The sequence below is a fragment of the Panicum hallii genome, chromosome 5, assembly GCF_002211085.1.
Source record: "Panicum hallii strain FIL2 chromosome 5, PHallii_v3.1, whole genome shotgun sequence".
Classification (NCBI taxonomy): domain Eukaryota; kingdom Viridiplantae; phylum Streptophyta; class Magnoliopsida; order Poales; family Poaceae; genus Panicum; species Panicum hallii.
This window is the reverse complement of record NC_038046.1, coordinates 52,927,182-52,945,540: the sequence shown is the minus strand read 5'-3', so window position 1 is coordinate 52,945,540 and position 18,359 is coordinate 52,927,182. Positions and strand designations below refer to the sequence as shown.

At 44.3% G+C, this 18,359-nt stretch overlaps 3 protein-coding genes across 6 annotated transcripts; 2 read left to right on the top strand and 1 right to left on the bottom strand.

The window, feature by feature from the left end:
* The first annotated feature begins 1,998 nt into the window (after positions 1-1,998).
* Positions 1,999-6,489, top strand: LOC112893345 (uncharacterized sugar kinase slr0537). Its single transcript, XM_025960621.1, has 8 exons — positions 1,999-2,334; positions 4,337-4,600; positions 4,689-4,760; positions 4,854-4,892; positions 5,005-5,112; positions 5,228-5,325; positions 5,488-5,599; positions 5,911-6,489. The coding sequence occupies exons 1-8, from the start codon at positions 2,146-2,148 to the stop codon at positions 6,157-6,159; spliced, it is 1,131 nt and encodes a 376-aa protein (XP_025816406.1). The 5' UTR covers positions 1,999-2,145; the 3' UTR covers positions 6,160-6,489.
* Positions 6,490-6,678: 189 nt separating this feature from the next.
* On the top strand, positions 6,679-9,254 carry LOC112893346 (iron-sulfur assembly protein IscA-like 1, mitochondrial). Of its 4 annotated transcripts, XM_025960624.1 has the most exons (5): positions 6,679-6,821; positions 6,908-7,090; positions 7,754-7,981; positions 8,705-8,822; positions 8,904-9,254. In XM_025960624.1, exons 3-5 carry the CDS (start codon positions 7,801-7,803, stop codon positions 8,995-8,997), a joined length of 393 nt encoding a protein of 130 aa, XP_025816409.1. In that variant the 5' UTR covers positions 6,679-6,821; positions 6,908-7,090; positions 7,754-7,800; the 3' UTR covers positions 8,998-9,254. The 4 variants fall into 4 exon arrangements, with proteins under 4 accessions (XP_025816409.1, XP_025816410.1, XP_025816408.1 ...); XM_025960625.1 differs by lacking the exon at positions 6,679-6,821 and having other exon boundaries at positions 6,828-7,084; XM_025960623.1 differs by lacking the exon at positions 6,679-6,821 and having other exon boundaries at positions 6,828-7,090.
* A 148-nt stretch (positions 9,255-9,402) lies between these two features.
* LOC112893344 (transcription factor bHLH110) lies at positions 9,403-13,941 on the bottom strand. The gene is made up of 7 exons (XM_025960620.1): positions 13,513-13,941; positions 12,461-13,052; positions 10,635-10,829; positions 10,456-10,521; positions 10,008-10,073; positions 9,760-9,822; positions 9,403-9,649 (listed from the first exon to the last, which is right to left on the bottom strand). The coding sequence occupies exons 1-7, from the start codon at positions 13,665-13,667 to the stop codon at positions 9,503-9,505; spliced, it is 1,284 nt and encodes a 427-aa protein (XP_025816405.1). The 5' UTR covers positions 13,668-13,941; the 3' UTR covers positions 9,403-9,502.
* Positions 13,942-18,359: the final 4,418 nt, after the last annotated feature.

Here is an 18,359-nt window from a genome sequence, read left to right as displayed (position 1 = left end):
CATCTACGCGATCGTGATTGGTTTTGTGTCCTTGGTATCACGGCCTTCACCATCCCCCCGGCCCGTGCCGTGTAGTTTCCCGGCGCATGCGAATCGTGACACCCACTTGCGTACCTGACGGGAGATGGGCACCGCCGCTCACCGAACCGGAAAATTTTGTCCCCGGCCGCCGGAACGGGATGCTTCGTGGGAAATTCCCGTGGACCTATCGGATCGTCGGATCCGCATGCTCGGCGTCGGCGGGAGCTGACGCGAGTCGAAAATCAAAATAATGGCCAGCCGGCCGGCACCTTTCGTTCCCTTGTGCTTTCTCTAAGCAACTTGCAGGGACCCAGAGCCAGAATTGCAGCGCAGCTGCGCCGTACCATCGGAGCTTTTGCCTTCCCTTTTGTGCCCCCGTGATTGAAAAGAGCGAAGCAGTGCAGGAAAGAGAGAAAAACAAAGCGCTAGAAAAGAAAAGGGGTCTCATCGTCTGACGACTGAATATCCGCCACCAGTCTAAAGAACGGCAGTCAGTGGGAGCACTCTATTGTTGCAACAAAATACGATTAGTAGTAGCGTGAATGGTATTCAAAATATCGGTCCTCTGTTTCAGCGAGCTAATTAGTGTGCCAAGATAATCTAATTCATGATGTGTCTTTCTCGATACCCAGGATGTGCCGGTAGGAATGCAAGTCACAGTGGATCGTTGAATCGACCAATAAATTAATAAAATAATCTAAAATATTGTTCTACGCGGTTAATTGGGGAAGAAACAAATTAGCGTAGCATGCCATCGTAACTGATCAATTAAATAGTTCGGCACTAACCTGCATCTTTACGTTAGGAATCTCTGCTTCCACGTCAACTCTTTAGGATCGTCACAATTATTTTGTTCTTTTCCCCACTCCTCTAGCTGGCGGGTAAACACAGGTAATTTCATCCCTTGGACTCATGGAGGTTCTCTTTCTCCACTGATATCTATCTATGGCAATTTAAGTGATGATTTAAAACTTTGACACCAATGCAATGTTACGAGCGTCATTTGTCCGCCATGGTGAGAAGGGTGTCTTCATTCTCATAATCACGAATGATATGCTAAACATATATGATTAGAGACGCCATGAATAAATACGTTGCGGCATATAATTTACATGCAATTATATTTTAAGACAACCGAGACCCGAGTGTTCCTGGTACGGTTAGTCAGACTCGCTGTACCTTTTGCTCAACCATATACCATATATAGGAAGCTTCTTTAATGAGCAACTAGGTTATTAGGATTGCGCAGGAGATAGGGAGGGGTTAGACTCTCCCATTGCCAAGCCTAGACAGTCAATAGTTCGGATGGCAAAAGTATTGCTGGCATAATGTGGCGAAGGATAACCACCGGAAAGACCGCGATATCGACAACGGATTGGATCCTACAGTAGAGAGCCGTTAGAGATGGGAGGATGAGGACGAGGCTCCAACGGAGAATTTCAAAGGAGAAGGAGGCTGCAAAGAAAGAAGAAGGCTAGATAGTTAGGTTGACAGGGGTTGGATCCGACGGCGGATGTTTTTGACTCTGAAACACCGAGTTTAGTATAGCAATAATGTTATGTTTTGATCATAATCTTCTTTCATCATAAATATGCTTATACACACGACTAACACTCCTGTGCTGACGAACTTTTTAAAATTAATGAAGCCATACATGCACCTCGCTACATTAGAGAAACCATATTTAGATCATCAGCAGAACACGAGAGTATTAGTCTTTTCCATATAAACACAAATGTCTCTAAGAAGTAGAAAATAGATTAATATAACTTACTGGCGTGTGGTACGTTTGTACCCGAGCCATCCATGTAATTAAAGAATAAGTCAAAATAATAAATCGCGATTAATGACGGAGATAAATAATAATCCACGTAATCCAGCATGATGCATCGAGATCCATGCAAGGGTAGTGATGAGGAGTGCCGAAGAAGATTGCCCCCCTTTCACCTCCTATAAAACGGCGGCGAAGAAGCCCTCCCCTCGGAGGCTTGCAATCCCATCTGCTCCCGACACGGGCCCCGCCCCCCACACCGCCGGCGCCGGCGACCGTTTCCACCTCCTCCTCCTCCGCTCGAGGAGAGGGCCAGCGGAGGGAGACCGGCCAATTCACTAGGACCGTCCCATATGGGCGCGGAGGCAGAGCACCCGCAGCAGCAGCAGCCTCCGTCCTCCCTCCGGCCCGGCAGGGAGGCGGCGGCGGCGGCGGCGCCCGCGGTTCTGGGGCTCCAGCTCTCCGCGCTGATCGACCACGTCGCGCGCGTCGACTGGTCCCTCCTCGACCGCGTCCCCGGCGACCGCGGCGGCTCGCAGCAGGTACTTCGCGCTCCTCCCTCTCCGCGAGCAGCACGGCCGTACGGTTACAATTCACTTCAACAGTTCCAGGCGTACTCATCTGTTCAATTCACAAATTGAAAATCGCTACGCCAATTAATTGTACCCTGCAATGGCCGGACTCTTGGAGCCAGTAACCACTTACTCCTATCAGTTATGCTATTAATTGCCAGATGTTCTTCTTCTTAATGTTGTTCGTCGTCGGAAATTCCTTTTCTGTTTCAAGGTCCTACATCCTCGGAATTCTCCCGCCGTCCCTCCCGTTTCTTTTCCTTTTGAGTTTCCGGGTGGATCATTTGCCATCACGTGGTTGTTTAGAGGTAGGTTGTTACATTACTGCCGAGTTCTAGCTTCAATTGCGTCCCCACCACGTTCCTTTTCCTTGCTGGCCGCCGGCCATGTGACGTTTGGATCTCTTGTTCTTCAGTATTCTAATTTAATCAATTTCTGAACTCTGTATTTTTTCCTGGAGAAAAACCGAAGTGCTGCATCAGAAGCAACCTGTTCAATCTCATTTGGAATTTATTATATTATGCTGTACTCTTTATTCTTGAAATGGTTTGTGCAGCTAATTTTGTTTCATTTTTTACTAGGCACATGCTTTCATGAATGAATGCCCTACTGACTTTTGTTATGTCTCCTCGGATTTTCAAGAAATTGCCTGTTCTTTTGTTCCACACGGTTCCACTCTTCCTGTACTTAGAATAGTTCAAAGCAAGTACTGGGCGTACAGACCAGTAGCGGAGGACGAATTAAATTTGAGGTATGGCGGGCAACAAATTTGAGCACATATTATCCATTAAAGTATAAAAAAGATAAGGTAGATAGATAAATATGTAGTGTATTTATCAAAAAACAAGGTATGGCAATGGCCATACCTTGCCATGCTGGTCCTCCGCCACTGGTACAGATCGATATTTTCCAAATCTGAAGTGGCCTGTACTTTGCGTTGGTTAACTGCAGCTATATTGATTAGATTTGGTGTTGCTTTCACTGAAAAAGGGCTTGCCTGATGGTTTGGCATGCTCTGCACTGCACACTTCAGGAATGGTCAAGCATGGCCTAACGTTTCATGAACTGATTGGTCTGTCGACACCTAACTATTTAGTGAAAGAAACCATCACGCTTGTTACGGTCGTCAGACATTCTTGAATTTTCTATGCAAAGCTTAGCATCTTGTCAAATTTGATTAATTAATTTTGTCACTGTCATATTTGATCTCCGTACAGGAGTTCCCCGTAATTTCCAAGGGAGAAAAGTAGTACTTGGAATGATCTTGAATCTTAAAATAAGTTCTACCGGACTCAAGACACTCAGCCAATTAGTAATTAGCACTTCTTCTGATGTGACTGCTGTCTTGTGTAAGGAAGTGTGTATGGTCCCTCTGTCTATAATGCATTTTCCGGATAGATGAAATCATAATTCCGTGGCAGTTATATTCCAACTTAGATTTTAAATACATTGTACCTGAATCTTTTGATTATATGCAATAAATAGGTTGCAGGCTTTCCCTCTATCCATCAACTCTCTCATTTAGGAACTGACAGTCAGAGATTCTTCAGTTGAACATGCTGAAGTATTATCAATTTCCTTGCCATGGTGCTACCTTAATTCCAAGGAGACATTTGGCTTTAGCTTGTAAACAAAGCAAAAGCACATGCATACATGTGCAGGAACAATTCCATGCTATCATAAGATTTCTTTGATGCAACGTAAAAAAGAATCTGAGGAAATATATCTTATGCTAGTTGATAACCATCTACAGCCTTTTTCGCTATTGTATGGAGGTTGAAGAATCACACATCCAGTCTGTTTTGTTGTTGTTTTTTGTGGCCGCATTAGCATTATGAATTACTTTCTGAGCCTTTATTGGTTTGCGATACCAAGATAATGCAACTAACCTTGCATTACTTACAAGGGAAAGCAAAATTTCGTATCATTGGGTTGGGTTCTGAATTTCATCTGACAACTGTTTTATGTACAGGTGTCCATTGACGAGCTAAATCATATTCTTACTGAAGTGAATGCCCACATCCTTCCTTCCCGCAATGATCTCGCTCCAATAACTACAATAGCCGGTGGAAGCGTTGCCAACACAATTCGTGGGCTCTCAGCTGGTTTTGGGATATCAACTGGAATAATTGGAGCTTGTGGAGATGACAGCCAGGGCATTTTGTTTGTCAACAATATGAGTTTTAGTGGTGTAGATCTCACAAGATTAAGGGCCAAAAAAGGGCACACTGCTCAGGTAGCCTAACATCTGAAGCCAGAATTTATCTTTTTCCCCCCTTATTTTACCGTATAGTGGATAAGGCTGAAAAGCATACCTATTATAGTGTGCGTGCTTGGTCGATGCAAGCGGCAATCGCACCATGCGGCCATGCCTATCTACTGCAGTCAAGATTCAGGTATCCACTTGTTTGATGCAGTGTTAAATGTTGCATAGGTAACTTGTCTCTTAACAATCTTATGATTTGTGAGATCATTTGTCCATGTAACAGGCCAATGAGTTTAGAAAAGAGGATTTCAAAGGCTCCAAGGTGCTTTCTTTTTCCTCTGTTCGTGCACATCCATTTCAAGATATATTATTCTTAGAAAAAACATCCTAGCATATGTCTTTCAGTCTTTGGTAATTCTGAATTTTTGATGCAGTGGCTTGTTGTGAGATATGCACAACAGAACATGGAACAGATTGTTGAAGCTATTAGGATTGCTAAACAGGAAGGCCTTTCAGTATCATTAGATTTGGCTAGTTTTGAGGTCTGTAAGCATCTTTACTAAACTAATTGCTCTCCTCACGCAAAAAGAATTGCTCAGTTGAGATCAACTTTGTAAATTCTCTCTGATTTTACTCTGATTGATTGGATACATGCAGATGGTTCGTGACTCTAGGTCAAAACTCATTAACCTTTTGGAGACTGGCAACATTGACCTTTGCTTCGCCAATGAAGATGAAGCCAGAGAGGTTATAGGGTGAGTCTTGCTACAATCATATGTTAACATATCTAAGTAGGGACAGAAAAAAGAGTGGTGAATTCAAAGAGAAGAAAAATATTCGTTCACATATTTTCAAGTGACAAATTAAGTGCTACCTAAGTTATGTGCCTGGTATTCATCTGTTGCCTGTATCTGCAGGGGAGGTCCAACATCAGATCCAGAGGAGGCACTTGCATTCTTGGGCAAGTACTGCAAATGGGCCGTGGTGACACTTGCTTCAAAGGGATGTATGGCGAAACATGGCAAACAGGTGAGGTTCAAGTTCTTGTCAAATTGTAAACTGCATGGTCAGTTAACAATTTTTGCAGCCGATTTCGATGGCAATCGTCTTAAGAGTGAAATCTGGAAAGTTACCTTTTGAAGAATGACAATAAACATTTTCAGTTGATATGCCCAATGTGGAAACGTTAGCAAATGAGCAGGCTGAATATTTAGTAGGACCTACAATAATACTACAAGAATAATCATGTTCAGAGATTAGTTCCAGACGTATTTTCGTTTCAACCGGTGTTAAGTATTGACCACAAGTATGTAACAACGATGATGGATGAATGGGTGCAGGTCGTTCAAGTGCCGGCGATCGGGGAGAGCAACGCGGTGGACACGACCGGAGCAGGCGACCTGTTCGCGAGCGGGTTCCTGTACGGGCTGGTGAAGGGGCTGCCGCTTGAGGAGTGCTGCAAGGTCGGGGCGTGCAGCGGCGGCTCGGTGACGCGGGCGCTGGGCGGGGAGGTGCGGCCGGAGAACTGGCAGTGGATGTACAAGCAGATGCACGCCAGGGGCCTGCTGCTCCCCGAGCTCAAGAACTGAACTGCTGCTGCTGCTGCAGTGCTGCTTCTGTCGCTGTAGCTTATTAGCTGCACGGCTGCACCAGCTGCTGTATCTCACCACTTCTAAGAGGCCATTATCCAGCCTCCCGTTATTGATTGTTGCGGTTGCCTTACCCTGTTCGCTAGAATATTGTTGGTTTACCATGCTTGATTCATGGCATGGTGAAGGGCAGGCTGGCATATTAGTTGATTTGTTGATGAACCACTCCTCCTAAGATTGAATCAGTCGAATGGAGTATATTGATTACTGCACTTCATGGGTGTGTGTGTGCGCGCTAATGTACTTCAGTTGCCCGCCTTGCTTTCTCAAGCATCTCTTGTTCTTCGGTTTAACCTAGCATCGTTCACTGATAGCTTCATCTAAAAGGTTAAGCTGAGTAAGATTCCTTCTTTCCTTTTTTCCTTTTGCGAAAGCTGAGTAATATTTGGTGGATATACACTTCAACATTACCCTTTTTTTTGAGGGGGACTTCAACATCAGTAAGCATTGGACGTCCTCCAGTCCTTGGCAATTTGTGGGCCGAAATGGAAGGCCCGGTCGGTCGGCCCAGCTGGTCATCCCTCTCGCGTCTCCGCCTTCCAGACGCCTCCAATCCAGGATTCCAAACGTCTCGGAGAAGAAGAGGAACACGTCACGGCGAGGTACGCGGGCGCCAATCCCACCCTATCCCGGTCCGAGATCGGCCTCTCCATTTCCTAACGCATCCTCCCTCCCTCGCGACATCCAGGCGACGGCGGCGGCCTCTCCTGGCGGTGTCTACCCCTTCCAGCGGAGATCCATCCCAGCGGCGGCCCGCCCCGAGGCTTCCCCTCCCGGCGCACGGCGAAGCCCCGCGGAGGCCCCTTCCGGCGCGCGTCCACGGACGGCGGAGTGGACCGTGCTGTGGTCGTCCGTTTGGTTCCAGGTCTAGGTTGGATGATTCCCATGCTCTGTTGCCCCGCCCCCACCCCCCCCCCCCTCCCGGATCCTTTTATCTGGTGGAAATGAATTTGTGACTAATTACGATTTGCTGAGACCTAGGGTTATGCAGTTCTTTGTTTCGATTTCTGTTCAAGGTCAGATCAGTTCATTTTTTTTGAAAAGCAGATCAGTTTAATTGGGTAGCGCAGAAAATTTAGGCTTCGTGAAAAAAAGATAATTTGAAGGGTTGGTCTCGATCTGTCTCTGGTGGTAATGTTCATTCGTTCGTACGCCTAATTTTTGTGAGGAAAGTGTACCTGATGCTTGTGATTGGAATATTGGAGGCAAGTGGAGTGCTTAAAGTTCTACAGTTTTTCCATCCGGCTTGTTCCCCTCATGTTCTTCTATGGTGAAATGTTGCTGAAATCAACATGTTATGGTTCAAGGGCCAGGGGTATTTTCATCCAGAAATTATGTTTTCTTACCTGTTTGAGTGGGAAATATTATTATAAGAGCTATAGTGTCCAGAAGCAAATTGCCACTGATTTGTAGTGTATTTTGGCAAAACCATTCTTTTTTAGTGGTATGTAGCGAAATCCATGTTTGAAGGGTGTCCACCGGCCAATTTTGCCTTGATTTTTTATTTGATTCCGTTAGGACCTTGCTTGTGCAGCTTGTTCTTGGAGGAGGGGTTTCTGAGGAAGCCGCAGCCAGTTAGCCATGTCGTCCTCCGTGTTGAGGGCTGCGGCTGATAGGGCCATCCGGAGGCAGGCCCTCACTCTGACGGACGTCGCGGCGTCCAGGATCCGGCAGCTCCTCAGCCTTAGGCAGCGGTCGTACCTGCGGCTCGGCGTCAAAGCGCGAGGCTGCAACGGCCTCTCGTACACGCTCAACTATGCCGGTATTACTGCTTTCCTTGTTTCTTCCTTATAACTGTTCTTCATAGGTTCACTTTCATACCAAGAATCTCCTGACCCCAACAACTTCAGATAGTTTTTTAGAGGACTCGGAATAGACAGGAAAAAGTGATATGCCCCTCAAAGTCAATAAGTTCATGCTGCATACTTGCTACGTGTCTTGCTGCATACTGTCCCCAGCATCAAATATGTAGAATTCCATATAAGATGCTTCATTGCCTTAAATTATGTTAGATCATTCATATTGCATATGTGGAGACCATGGTGTATATACCATGCTTAGTTTTCTTACCATCTAGTTGTTATTTAGGTATCTAGGTTGGATGTTCAATCGTATTTTAATACTGGTATAATATCTTACATATACCCGTTTTTTACAATTCCATCAGCATGAGTCGCTGCTATAAAAAGCCAGGCCATGTCTGCCAAGTTGTAGCCTCCAAGTGTAACATTACTATCCGGTGAAATTTGGTAGAAACTGATGGTGATGATAAGCGGAGTGGCGGGTACCTTTAGGTTTTGTCTACATAAATGGGTCCACACAATTAGCTCTCTACCAGTTATGAACATGCATGGCATTTAAAGGCCACCGAAGCATCATTGTATTGTGTTCTGAATATCTAACCCTTTTGCTTTGTTGTTACTGCTGTCTGCTGGCTCCATTTGGCTGCTTCTGATCTTGCTCAATAACCATCATCTAATTTCAGATGAGAAGGGGAAGTTTGATGAGCTTGTCGAGGAGAAAGGGGTTAAAGTGCTTATTGACCCCAAGGCTTTGATGCATGTTATTGGGACCAAGATGGACTATGTTGACGATCCACTGAAGTATGCCTCCTCCTAGTGACTCTTTTATTTGCCCGCCCCCCTTATCTGTTTTCAGTTATTAACTAAAAATCCCTGCTGTAGGTCCGAGTTTGTGTTCATAAACCCAAATTCCAAAGGGGAGTGTGGCTGTGGTGAATCCTTTATGACCACAAGCAGCAAAGGGTCCACATCATGATGCGTTTTTCGTTGTAAATGCATAGCAAAGTATCGGAGGCCTCAGCTACTGATTTTGTTGGGTCTGTTGTGTTGCAACCTTGCAGGACATGCCACAAGAGTGGTTACCTAATGGATGCCCCTAACTTACATGTACTTCTTTGTTCACCCCAGCCATGCTATATACATGGAGTGATTTATCCATGTTCTGTATATTTTGACGGCTCATGATATAAGACCTCGAAAGTTTATCAAATTTTTAGCGCCATGCTTGTCCAATGGAGCTCTGTGAAGTTCATGGTGCAGTCCATCTCTAGCCTTCTTTCTTTTGGGTGCTATGTGTAGGAGATGATAAGCTAACCGTTGTGTGTGTGGGTGTGGCCAAGCAAGAATCGGATGCGTCGAATAGACATAGACGACACAAGGATAGATGATACATATTTTTTTTCTTTTTGGCCGGAAGAACTCTGATTAACCGTCAATTAGTTCCGAGTACACCGCTGTGTTGTGTCTCTAGCTGACATGAATCAGTTTCCCCTAAAGTTGGGTGGAGCCCAGACTCCATTCTCGTTGGTCACGTACGACGTGCACGAGAGAGGCACCAGGCAGAGCCCTCTGCTGCGCAGATCAAGCCGTGCTTCCTCCTGCTCGCCACCGTTTGCGTTTGAAGACCCCTGGTTGAACACACCACAGTGCAAAGCAGCATAGAACATTAGGTCAACAAGATTCATTGAATTTTTTTGAAATGAGTGTTTGATTTGATAGAGAGTAGAATGCGCTGTACCCTCTGTGTTGTCCTGCTGGGTTTCTTATTTCTGGAGGATTTCAAGTAGGGGCCGCTCAAAGTCTGCAGGGGTTGATATGATTAAACTGCTGTCAGGAGGAAATCCTAGCATTTGCCAGCACATGGAAAAAAGCTTTTTTTCTCTTATTCTTGGAAATCGAGCTTATCATCATCAGTTCTCAATCGTAGCTAAAGAGTGAATCAAATCGGGTCGTGTGGCTAAGCTTAAATGGTTTGACAGTCATTACCTCGACTTGGTCTTGAAGAAATTTGATGTACCCAATGGCTTCCATGAGCACCGATGCAGTATCAGTCTGCACATAATCAGGTACATAATTAGCATGTACTCCCACATGCTTGCAAAATAACCCTGAACCATTGTCTAAGGTTGAATAGAGCGTCCACCTTAAGGTGGGACCCTTTGCTGCTTATAGTCATAAATATATTAACATCCACAATACCAAATAGATGAACTAACAAGATATACCTTGTTGTTGAATTAATGAAGCTGATTTGATGGTGTAAATCTAGGAAAAAATCAATATATTTTAACAGAGAAAAAAATTGGTAAAGCTTAAAAATGCAGATCAAAGTTATAAAATACCAACATATATTTTTTTTGACAGAGGGAGATACACATGCATAAAAACTGAGTCCAAGTAATCTTTGGTGATAGCTCTTAACAACTGTTATTACCTTGCCAAACGGTGAGACCAGCTGCTGAAGAGCTGCAACTCGATCCCCTAACTTCTCTTTCCTTACCTAATCAAAGGGCAGCATGAGTATGCTAATTGCGTGAACCGACGTAGCAATCGAGTCATTAGCAACAGCCGGCTTAGCTAGAAATCTCTCCACATATACGGGTATATATATACCTTGAAAGAAGGGACGATGGTGGAGGAGCGCGACTCGACTCGAGGCTTCTTCAGCGACGGCGCCTGCGACTGCGCCGGCACCACCGCCGGGCGCGCCGCCTTTTGACACCACGCCGGCGCCGCGTCGTGCTCCGCCGCGCTCCAATGGCGGCCTCCCCCGGCCGCCCCGTTCGCCAAAGGCGCCGCACCCACCATCTGCAAAAGCGACCATTAGATGTTTTTTTATACATATATTTCTCGACCAATTAGGTTGCGATGATACATAGTGAGTATACGGAGTGTGTACTAGCTAGTATACATGATCGAGAAGAATTATTGCAGATGACATGCATGCATCGCCTGCAAGTACTAGTGCAAGTAAAGCCTGCGAAAAACAGCTGCTGAGCTTAGCGAGAGGGGCACGCACGCATGCTGCTACGGGTGGCAGTGATCATCTTGGGCCGAAAAAGATGGCGCAGGCCACTCCGATCCTAAAGCCTGCGCCTGCGCGCGCGCAGCGCGAAAAGGAGAGGCTGTGTACTTGTACAACATGGCCTAGCTGGTTTAATAGCTTGCTCATCAGCTGCAAGCCGCTCTTGCTGCTTCTGAATGCACTGGCAGCTAGCACTAGTACTGCAGATCCGTCAGGAACATTTGCATGAGGAGGAGGGCATCTATCATGCATGTAGGTAGGCACGCGATTGGCCCTGTAGTCTAGTCTGTACCCACCATAAGCTAGCTCATCGATCGATCAGCATCTGCATCTTACTAGCTGCATGCATGCTCTCCAGCATGATATATGTGTATAGCACACGTCTCCTCTTTGATCAAGAATAATACAAGTTTTTTTTAAAAAAAAAAGAACAAGAGATTTTTTGGCTCGCTCTTCAAAAGTAGAATTTTACTATTAGTTTCCCCACTTTTTTCGTTTATATATGACTATAAACCCAAATGGCTAGTGTGAGCACTTCGAAATTTGAATAATCTTGCTATACAGTCATGTGTACTCTAAACATACTATATGTAATTTGAACAAATATAATGCTGGTCAAAATAATGATAACATGTATACACTTTGATTTCTCTGAAATAAGCACACAGATGCCTACGATGTGCCTGTAATACAGGAGAGCTAGTTCTCAGTGACTTGTCAACTACTTTTGAATGTTACTCTACACATAGTTCATGCTTCAAGAAAGCGTATTTGTCTAGGCGAGCAGGAGGCTAGTAGATCAGCACTAGTTTTATGCATGGACGTGGAGGGAATGCCATATATCCTAGTAATTTTCATGTCAGAGTACTCTAAATAATCCAGAAAAAATGATTCCATGTTATCACCTATAAATGAGTATTTTAAGTCAAATAATTAAATATCTCAAGACATGCTCAGGTCTTGAACGTTAATGAAACTGTGAAAAGGATATACTTCATATTTGAGTTCTAAGACACAACAGCATATATACCATATTACCAAGCAGCAGCTGTTCAGCCAAAGGAAAAAAAAACTTATCAGCAGTTGCAACTGATGACTCATGGTTTATTTGATGCATCTTGAGCTTTTCTAAAGCTAAGCTTTCTAGATCAAATTTGAATCAGGTACAAGTATTTAAGGGTGCTAGATATATATATATATATATATATAGTTCTCTGGGAAAATGCAAGGTAAACAATGGCAGCGTTCCTATGGTACTTAACTATAAATACTGTTCTAGATAGCACAAGCGTACTACACACTTATTAGCCCTACACTTCCACTACTAGCTATCCTTTTCCTTTCAGTTCTATCTGAGGAAAAATACTGTGCAAGCGAGCTCTACACGACTACACCGTACTTAAATTTGACTGACCTGCTTGTGGCTGTCACCGGATGGTCCTTGGTGGGGATGAGCAGGAGGAGGGCCATAGGGCACATGCTCTGATCTCAACAAAGGCATGCCATTATGGAGCAGCACTGAAGAAGCTTGGCTCAGCAGCAGCGTCTTGCACAGCCTCGACGAAGCCAGTATCTCGAACGCGTCACCGGGGAGAGGCGGCGGCGCCGCCGGCCACGCTGCCTTCAGCTGCTGCGGCCGCGAGATGTTGACGCTCGGGAGCACGCTGCCGTCCAGGTCGGAGGCGGCCATGGCGGGGAGACCGCCGCCGTCGACATCGACGTCATGGTAAGAAAGAGCCGCCGTGCCCGCACACGATGACCTTGAGTTAATAAGTGGCTGCTCCTCCTTGATCTTGCTGTGCCCATCTTGCTGGCCGTTCATGGGCACGGAGCAGGTGTCCGCGAAGCTGCAGTTGCTCCATTGGAACCCTAGCTCTTGCATCATTAGCAGGGAGCTGAGCTGGTGAGGGATCAATGGAGAGGCAGCGTGATGGCTGTGACTGTGGCCTTGTGCTGAGAGGAGGACCTCAAGCTCATCGGAGTGATAGTGGTGATCAGCACAGTTTCTGCAAGAAAAAGAATCAAGGCAAAGTTTCAAAAAGAATTCATCTGACCAAACGAGAAATGGTCATGGCGTCCATGACAAAAGGAAAACTGCACAGAAACATTTCGGAGGAAACCAACAAATTTTTGGATGGTGTCATGCGCATAAGTTTCGCCCCTTGTTTTATCTCTTTCTGCCTATAGTTGTCATTTTGCCGAGCTACAACTCCCTAGACTCCATAGAGACAACAACAGGGAGGGAGAGAACAAGCATGCAGAGGAAAACTCCAAATCCTAGGAAGAATCCAGATAGTAAAGAACATGAATACACTCCACGGCATCCCTAATTTTTCCCCCTTAATGAGAGAGAGGGAAAGGGGAGAAAGATGGAAAGAAATGCAAAAAACATTGTTAAAATTTGAAAATGTTGTAATTTTGGCCCTAAGAGAATTGTAAGCATAAGCAACAGTAGTAGGTGCTTACAGAGTTTGGGTTTGCTGGCTCCATTGATGGTTGCCTCCAATAACGGCGCTGTGAGGAGCTGGAGCAAATGGCAGGGAGGAAGAAGAAGGCCATGGGAGGTCATCTTGCACGAGATGATCACTGAGGTTGGAGGAGGAGGACGAAGATGCCATCATGGTGGCTGTAAAGCGGATCTTAATCGATGCTAATTCCAAGAGGGGGGAGGAGGATGAAAAGGTCTCACTCTATGACGAGCTTTTCGAATCTCTCAAGAACACACACCCCACCAATGGAAGCTATATCGGGTTAGAGAAATGGAGAGGCCCATAAGGCTTCATCTCTTTCCCCTCCTTTTGTATCTGCTTGGTACCTTTGTTCCCATTCCTCCTTTCAAGGCATCAGCCAAGAAAAGCTCTCTCTCTCTCTCTCTCTCTCTCTCTCTCTCTCTCTCTCTCTCTCTCTCTCTCTCTCTCTCTCTCTCTCTCTCTCTCTCTCTCTCTCTCATATCATTATAACATTTCTGCTACGACCATAGTAGGATCTCTGCCTTTAGATCCCGAAGCATAGCCTTCAACATATGGCACCAAAGAGACAAGTCTTTTCTCCCTCAAGTGTATTAGCCATATATGGGGCTAAAACGCCCTATCGATCAGTCACTGGTACTACTAATGGTACAAATTGTTCTCCAGAAAAGAAAATGGTCTACAGAAAACTGCCAAAGTAATGCCAATTATTTGTCTTGCCGTCTGCTATATAGTATTTGCCTGTCTGGCGAGTTGATGTAGATGTCTAATCATGTTGCTACCAAATGGAAGTAGAATAGATCTTAAGTTGAAAACTACCTATATATGGTTTAAAAACTTCAAGGAAAACTAGTAATTAGTTTCTGGAACAATGTTGGACAAACATTAATAGCAAGTTCAGTTCGATTAAAGTAAAGTAAGGTCCTGATTTCAAGATCACTCCTATTTTTCTTAAGGACAAAATGGCAGGAGCTCTGACGTTTCTCTGAAGAGAACACGGGGGGTTAAGATCGTGCTAATTGGCCACAACTTTTCACTTTCAACCCGTACCTTGAACATGATCTTTCTTAGCCGTTGCAAGAAAGGTTCTTGTTGAGAACGCAATGCCCCGGCCCATTTTCCTCTTAGAAGAGGTTACTTTATTTCTTCTATAATTTACAAACTTAATATCCTTGCTCTTAATAATGAAATTCCGGGTTCGCACGTGTTGGAAAAAAAATAAACTTAATATCCTTGCACATAGGTTTCTACTGTACTACCACCATCATCTTTTTTCAGCATGTGTGTGCGTGTGTTGGAAACTTGGAATAAAGGGGCTAGGAACGCCCCTTTTCCCCAAGGTAAAACACACACTTTGTGGCCTCGGTAATTGTGATGTATGATTCCATGGCAGCAAAGGGTGCAAAAAAGTTGGTTTCTGGGCCTTCTCCAGTTCTCCCCCTCCAAGAACAAAACTGGAGAATGCCCAAAATCGATGCAGTGCCGGCTGTCCTACAACCCCCTGAAAATTAAACGGAAAAGAAAAGAAAGCAAACATGAGGACTGATCAGATCAGCCCCACATCCATTCATGTCGCGTCAGTGCAGAAAAGGGTGGAGCTAGCCAGGAGATTGAGAGATGCCAAGTATGGGCAGATGCCGGTGCCTTTCCCATGTATTGTGTTCATTGGTTCTCTGTCCTTTTACACTGCAGCTCTAAAGTGTATACAAGTTTGAGTTGTGCACTGCTTGTTTGTTTTTTTAATAAAAAAAGACACTCGAGAGAAATCCATGCATGCATCTGCAGCTTGCTAGCTAGCTAAAATACCGAAACTTGCAATAATGTGTTTCCATAGGTGCATTGTAGAACATCTATTCATCCTACTACTTCCTTCCATCAGGGTGCATGTGTAAAAGTTTCTTACGTTGAGGTGGTGGTTTAGCTATAATGGTAAACACAAATATTGCTATCAACAGCATGTGAAGCAAATAACTACTAAGATACTATTATCAACTAGTTTCCCAGTAGAGAAGTCTTGAGATATATTAACTGGTGAAGTTAGTACAATGACCATCAGATCATTTACGCACAGTACGTATGCAACATTTAGGTCACGTATGCACTTTTTCATGAACTTTTGCTGGGAACATGAGGTTTACTTTGAATAAGGGATCCGAATGTTTCAAACTGTGTTAGCTTTTGTATAAATATATATAAGTTTTACCCATGGTGAGGTTCAACGATGTCGGAAACATCCCTTTACTGTGACTCCAAGTCATGACTATATTGAGCAGCAAACATACTATCAGAGTGGTGCCTGATTATACAAGGTCGATCTTCATTTGAAGGTGCCAACAATGACTTGAGTACGCACATCGATCTGTATCTGCATGTCCCCGGCACATTAGTCCATCATCGATCGGGTCTTGTGCAAATATCACATCAATATAAAAAGAGGAGAGCCCTACACTTCCTTAAAGGAGCTGAAAGCCAACAGAAAGGCATCGGGAGAGAAGAAAAGGTGAGAAAAGAATGGTTGAAAAGTTTCAAATGTGACAGTGGACCTTTAAGCCTTTAAGTGCGCATTCGGGTTCTTTTCAAAAGGGTATCTCGATCGTTTTGATTAAACCGATCTCGGGCACTTAAAACAGTTAGATCAGGATGACTCAGAACAACAACCATTTGATGATGCTATGATTGCAACCTTTTGAAGGAGCTTCTAACCCATCATGACCTAATCATATTAAGCTGTCTTTCAGAGTATTGCGAAGTCCAATCGTAATAATTTGTGTACCATTTTTCTCACAAGACCCCGGAAAAATAATATTTCATTAGCTTCTAAAAGCCTATTAAGTTGATTATTGACATCACCCCTGAATGTTTAACATTCCAAAAGGTTGCAATAGTTAACAAAAACGACGGTTTTTTTTGGAAGGGGATTAAACAGCATTACCCACTAATTGATTATCAGGATTGAATGTTTGTGCTTCTTTCCTTTTTTTGCGATAGTTAACAAAACAATGGTTTTTTTTTTGGAACGGTATTAAATAGCATGACCCACTAATTGTCCATTACCTACAATGACTTGTTTTTTTTCTTGGGATGGATGGAGTGATGTTTAGTGCATATTCTCGAAGTAAACATTAAGTAAATTATAGCATTGCAATATTCTTTTAGAATTATTCTAGTGAATGATTTAATACCTTACAACTAGTTTATATGTTTCTGTGTGGACGTCAAAACCAAAATTCTTTGCCTAAAAGCCATTAGAAGACCTCGAGACATGCATATATCCCCATATTTGACATAGGCCATTAGAAACCATGTTACTGGAGAAGCTAGAGAGACTATTTCTTTCTTTGTTTAGCCTTAGCTTCTACATATTTATAAGTTGGTGAAGAATCCTTCCATTTAGGAGTGACGATTAGCTTTTTTTTTCTATGAAGAGGCTAAGGTAGAAGCCTTAAACCCCATTTAGGAGGTCCTGTGCTGATGTAACATAGTTTAACATAGTTTTAAGAGACTTCCATTCTCCCTAAACCCTAATATTGTAAATCTTGTATGCACAACCTCGCATATTAATACAATTATTCAGGCCAACTTCTTGTCTAACGTAGCCCCCTAAAAAAAAGGTAGAAGCCTTGCTATCGAGAGAGCTTATAATAGTTCAGGATTAGATTGCTTCACAAAAAAAAAGAAAATAGAGAAAAATGGTTAAGACATTTGAATCTTTGAATTTTATCTTCCTCGCGGATGCTTTATACTTCATATATAACAGGAATGCAATATCGTAATGCCAAATCGAGTTGCTGCACGTAAGCAGGGCGTGCATGCATGCATGGCCCGGTGTATATATGATTGTTTAATTACTGTTGATATGGTCGTGTTAATTAGTAGCAAGATCCAAAGTATACGATCGATCACGTTGGGGGCCGGGTCTAAATGTGTTCACTACAGTATCTAGTATTCAAATGGGCGCGCCCATGCTAGCTATCTATCAGCACGAGGAAAAGGGCCGATCATTGCTTTATTTTGTTCTTGTGTTCCTCTAAAGGTGACGGAGAAGAAGACAAAAGGGGTTCCGAGGGGAATATATGCTTTCCAAGCAAAATTGCTACGCTTCCCCACACATAAATGTTTAGTGTGCTGTTTTTCCGTTACGGAAACTTAATTATGCAGAACAGGTCGTGTTGGCCTGTCCACGTTGGCAAGCCTAGTCGTTATAAGAGCCCCAGCAGCATCTCTGATTCTGGGTTCGACTTCCTATGAGAGCGAATTTTCTAGAATTTAACGGCGTTGTGCTTTCAGTGGTAGGCGACGTTCCCATCGACAGCGAGGCGCCTGTGGTGACTTCATCAATCTCGAGGGTTTCCCGGCTCAGTCTTTGAAGATGCTCATAGGGGTAGGATTTAAGTACGTGCGTTCATAGAGGTGAATGTACGTGTTTTGTGAGTGTCTGAGTTGTACTGTGTAATAAAAAAGTATCCTTGGTAGCTCTCTATAGCCTATGCAGGGTTGGCAGCGATAGAGCCAACAAGGGTTGGCAGCAGTTCATCGGATCTCATCTATCACTGAAACTCCAACTCCACCCTGTACTGTACTTCTCGAACCCTCAAAATTTAGGGCGCGTTTGGAAACGCTCTGGCTCCGGCTCTGCATGCCGCTTCGGCATCCGAGAAGCCGGAGCCGCACCAAACGGCCACGGAGTTGGAGCTGCTTCTGAGCATCTTCATGAGGAGCCGGAGCTATTTTTGAACTGTAAGGTGGAGCTAAAAAAACTAGCTCCGCGGCTCCGGCTCCGGCTCCGGCTCCGTACACAGAGCGCTCGTCGAGAAATACTTCCAAACATGCCCTTAATTTGTACAG